Source organism: Pholcus phalangioides, unplaced genomic scaffold, assembly GCF_987345545.1.
Source record: "Pholcus phalangioides strain wild (caught in Gottingen) unplaced genomic scaffold, Ppha-v1.0 ptg000039l_1, whole genome shotgun sequence".
NCBI lineage: Eukaryota > Metazoa > Arthropoda > Arachnida > Araneae > Pholcidae > Pholcus > Pholcus phalangioides.
In genome coordinates this window covers 26,371,948-26,376,803 of record NW_028301625.1, presented here as the reverse complement: position 1 = coordinate 26,376,803, position 4,856 = coordinate 26,371,948, and the positions used below count along the sequence as shown (strand labels likewise).

The window sequence follows — 4,856 nt, the reverse complement described above, 5'->3', positions numbered from 1 at the left end:
CATTCAAGTGGCTGTGGATGATTCTACTTTTGTAGAAGTAAAACCAATCGCAAGTATCTCACAAAAAGGTCCAATCGAGTTTTTAGTTAGTGGGAGTAACACTGAGAAATACATAGACCCTTCGAATATTTATTTGCATTTGAAAGCTAAAATCGTGAAACAAGATGGGACAGATTTACCCGAAACTTCTAAATCTACACCAATAAATTATATTTTGAATACGTGTTTTTCTTCGTTGCAAGTATTTTTGAATGATAAACCAATAAGCAACTACGCTAATTATGCATACAAGGCATATATTGAATCACTTTTGTTCACCTCGAGTGCAGCACAAAAAACTCATTTGACTAGTTCGCTGTTTTACATTGACACTGCTGGCAAAATGGATGACCATGCCCCTCTGAACTCTTTAAACTCCGGTCTAAAACAACGTCATGAACGTTGCAAAGCCTCACGAGAGATGGATTTAATAGGTCCATTACATTTTGATTTAGCCAACCAATCAAAACTTTTATTGAATGGAGTTGACCTTACCATAAAGCTAGAACGCGCTAAAAATTCGTTTGTTCTAATGAGTGATGTAACAGACACACAGCTGCTAATCACAGAGGCTAGTTTGTACGTTCGAAAAGTACAAATAGCTCCATCTGTTCTTCTAGGACATGCTAAAGCATTGGAATTAGGGAATATACAGCTTCAGATTAAACACAGTGAGATTCGAAGCTTTACCCTTTCTGCAGGTTTGCAAAGCCATGTTATATCAAATGCTTTCTTGAGTGAAATTCCCAGTAGACTGATTCTCGGTCTAGTACCAAACAAAAATTTCAGTGGTGATGAAAGAAAAAATCCATTCAATTTCAGGCATTCGAACATAAATTATATATGTCTAAGAAAAGATGGCATGACGTATCCATCAAACCCATACACTCCTTCTGCAACATCCTACGTTAGAAATTATATGTCATTATTCACAGACCTGAACAAATTTTCCAGTTCTACTGATATCCCAATAAGCTACGAAGATTATCCTAACGGTTTTTACTTGATAGCATGGGATTTAACTCCAGACTTTTCAAGCGAAGGTGATTGGATTTCCACTCCTGAAACCTCCAATCTATCTATCGAAATTAAATTTTCAGAAGCTTTAACAGAGACGATGACATTGATTGTTTATTCTCAAGTCCCAAAAACGATACAAATCGATAAATCTAGAAGCATTTACACCGATTTCTAAATATGAATTCTAACGATCTATTTCAAATCGCTCACGGTGATAGTTTACTATCACCAGTGTTTGCAGGGGTTTTTGCTTGCGATCAACTTCCGCTAAAAAGGAAAAGGAAGCATAAAGCGTATATTGTAAATATAGACCCCAAAAGTAAGCCCGGTTCTCATTGGATCGCTATTTTTTTTGATAAAGAAAAATGTTATTACTTTGATAGTTACGGAATGAAATGCAGAAACGTGTATATCTTACGATTTATTCGTAGAAATTCAAAAGTTACTGAATATAATGAAACTGTGTACCAATCACCGTTCTCAAAATCATGTGGCATTTTCTGTTTGTATTTCCTTACACATATCGTGCGAGGCAAGAGACTGAATGAATTGACGAACAATAAAGAAAAGAACGAGAAGTTAATGTGTTCTTTTGCTGCTAAACAAATGCTACAGTTTTCCCGTATCCCCCAAAATGATGTCATACAGTACTGCGTGAGCTTGCTTTAATACACCAATTAAAATTTTGTAAATGTGATTATATAAACGCTAGAACATCTCAATTTTCATCATTCTACGCTCTGAAGATGGACCAGAAATATGGTTACGTTTATGTTCGCTCGAACGAAAAACCATCTCACCCTACACCTTTATTATTCTCGGATATGATTCAAGCCATAAAAAGTGCGATGAGTGTATCCCTTGATTACCCTGATAGCTGTCCATTGGAACTAAAATATTTCAAAGTAATGAATAACAAGAAAATTCTGGCCAAACTTCACGATGAGTGCATTCCAACATCGTTGATGGATGATGAACTATATGGTTTTTGCATTTTAAAACTAGAAGCTGGACTATGGGTTCCACATATATTTTGCGATAATTTCTACAACAGCATTTCGGAATGCGTTAACTGTGTTTTAGAAACTGACTTTGATCTACCGTTGATAACTAATTCTGTTAAAATAGCATACTTTAAACTGTTATCGGTGGATTCCGTGGTGACAGAAATTCACAGTGTTTTTGTGAAAAAACAAAATCTTTTCATTAATTAAACAATCTGCTAGTATTCGTGTTTTACAACTCTCGAGTATATCTTTGTAAAAAAAAAATTACATATTGTCATTATAACATTGATATGTAAGATTATATTGATTGTGTATGCAGTGTGTATATGTTACAATGATATTGTATCTAACTTGTAAGAATAATAAAAAAAATATTTTAATTTAAGAATAAATATCTCGAGTTTTTGTTTGTTGGTTTTTTTTATTCATGGATATAAAAAATTCAAGGCTGTTAAACAAATTACACTGTAATTACCTTAACCTCGCGAAACGCTAAATAATAAATTAGAAACGTAAAAACCATCCCGGAAATAAAAAAAAGTTTTACAAATGTTAATACATTATAATGGTCACTTTTCATTTCTTGAAGGTCAAATCGTGAATGAAAATCAGAAACAATATGATTGTTTCCGTAACACATATTCGGTAATCATCTTCCTTTTTTCTTGAAGGTTACGATCAAATTATAATTCTTGGCTTAGCTATGAATAATTGCTTCCTCTACTCCCTTATCTTAAAACCGAAGTTAAATTATGGGGAAAACCATAACATTCCACCACCCCCTCTCTTCAGGTCTTTCACGCATCACAATGTCATATAAACCATGTTTATTTTTGTGGTATGCTATATCGTGTTTTAACAGGAATGATTAATCGCGTGAGTTGACCTTGAATCTAAAATAAAAACCAGTGCATCGCTTACCATTTCACATTACACAAACGAAAAGCTCGGAAGACGAGATGGCTACTCCTGGTAAGTTTTTACAAAGAAATTTTTTTTATTCTCGTGTAAAGAACAACTTAGCTCTTATTTTATTCGCGCTATGATTTTAAATAATAAAATTCAAGAACATTGATTTCTTAATAAGATTTTTATATCGCGTTTTTTTATATATTCACAGGGGGCGATTTCTTTTTTTTTGTTTTGTAGATAAAAAATTTAGAAATGAAGACTCATTAAAAACAAAAAAACGTAAAAGTGCAAACATTTCATCTGACGACGACGAGGACAATAATAGCCAATCAGAAACAGAACGTCGGATTAGCAAAACCAAAAAAAAATATGATCTCGTATTGGAGGATGATCACATAAAGAAGAGCAAAACCAGGACTTATTCTATTTATGTAGGTAATGGCATAGTTATTGAAAACAAAATATATAGGAACAACACTTACATAAACATATCGAGATCAATAGACGGCGAGATAAAAAATAGATTTAATGTTCCTGTAACGCAATTAGACTCTTTGCGAAAGGCTCTTGATTGCATGGCTGAGCATTTAAAGTAAAAATAATCTTCCTGTGTTGTTAGCCAAGATTCATATTTTTTAAATGAAGCGTTTTTTAGCTTCTAGAATAAAAAGACAATAAAAATATATAAAAAAACTATGAAATATATATATGAAATGTTAAAAAAAATATAAACTATCTATATAAAAATGTAAAAAAATTATAAAATATATACAAAAAAAAATGTTAAAAAATTATAAAATATATACAAAAAAAATGTTAAAAAATTATAAAATATATACAAAAAAAATGTGAAAAAAAGGAAAAAAAAAGTATTTTATCGTATAAATATAAAAAAAGGGTGTATTAAATGTATATATAAGTATGTATGAAATAGGTTTTATCGTGGTGGTGGTGGTTTTTTAAAAAAGAAAGAATTAAAATTTTATATTGAATGATTGATTAGCAGATTTTACCCCCGTTGCCAAGAGATTAGATTTTTATACTTCTAAATAGTATTTTGGTATCAGAAATTCTATCATTTTTTTTAGCTTTTATGTGTCCAAACTCATTATAAAAAAAAATAAAAGAATACTAAATTTTTATATTATTAAATAATATTTTGCGTATAATATAATACTAATATTTAAAAAAAAATTATGTGGTCAAAATGTTTGCATTAAAACAAACAGCTTTCAATAACTTTATCAAAACATATCGAGCGGTAACAACCATACGTGATCCTTATAAATTATTATCAAAAACAAAGGGCCAGATTAAAAATTTGATTTTAAAATTTCATAAAACATATATTAAGATCATAATTTGCTTGGAAATATCCTTTTTTAAATACGATGAATATCGTAATATATCAAGAACCAAATTTTACTTCGCATCAAAAGTTCTTAAAATAATATGTTCAAATAATTTAGATGATATTTTGAATGATGCCTTAGTTAATATTCTCGATAGAATAGATAATTTTGTTAGAAATGGTAGTGGGTGGGTTATAGAAAACATTAATTTTATAGATCTAAGTTTAGGTCGATATAAACCTCTGACGGGTGGATGTGAATTTGTATCGTTACCAAAATATTTAAAAAATAAAAAATGTTTACTTGAAATTAAAAATATTAATGACCAGAAATGTTTTCTGTTTGCTGTATTAGCAGCTCTCTTCCCCCCCAAAAAAAATGTAAGAAGTAAAAAAACTTCTTATTTTAAATTTTTCAAATACTTGAAATTTAATGAACAAGATTTCCCTATGGATATTAATAATATACACATTTTCGAAAAATCAAACAATCTAATAATTAATGTTTTTAAATATAAAAAAAAATC

General features: G+C 30.2%; 1 protein-coding gene across 2 annotated transcripts; it reads left to right on the top strand.

Annotated features, from left to right (window-relative positions):
- The first annotated feature begins 2,508 nt into the window (after positions 1–2,508).
- LOC149065771 (uncharacterized) lies at positions 2,509–3,776 on the top strand. Of its 2 annotated transcripts, none has more exons than XR_016195625.1 (2): positions 2,509–3,038; positions 3,187–3,776. XR_016195625.1 is itself a non-coding variant. In XM_089253837.1 (2 exons), exons 1-2 carry the CDS (start codon positions 3,026–3,028, stop codon positions 3,572–3,574), a joined length of 372 nt encoding a protein of 123 aa, XP_089109963.1. In that variant the 5' UTR covers positions 2,510–3,025; the 3' UTR covers positions 3,575–3,757. The 2 variants fall into 2 exon arrangements, 1 of the variants encoding a protein (XP_089109963.1); XM_089253837.1 differs by having other exon boundaries at positions 2,510–3,038; positions 3,216–3,757.
- The last annotated feature ends 1,080 nt before the right edge of the window (positions 3,777–4,856 follow it).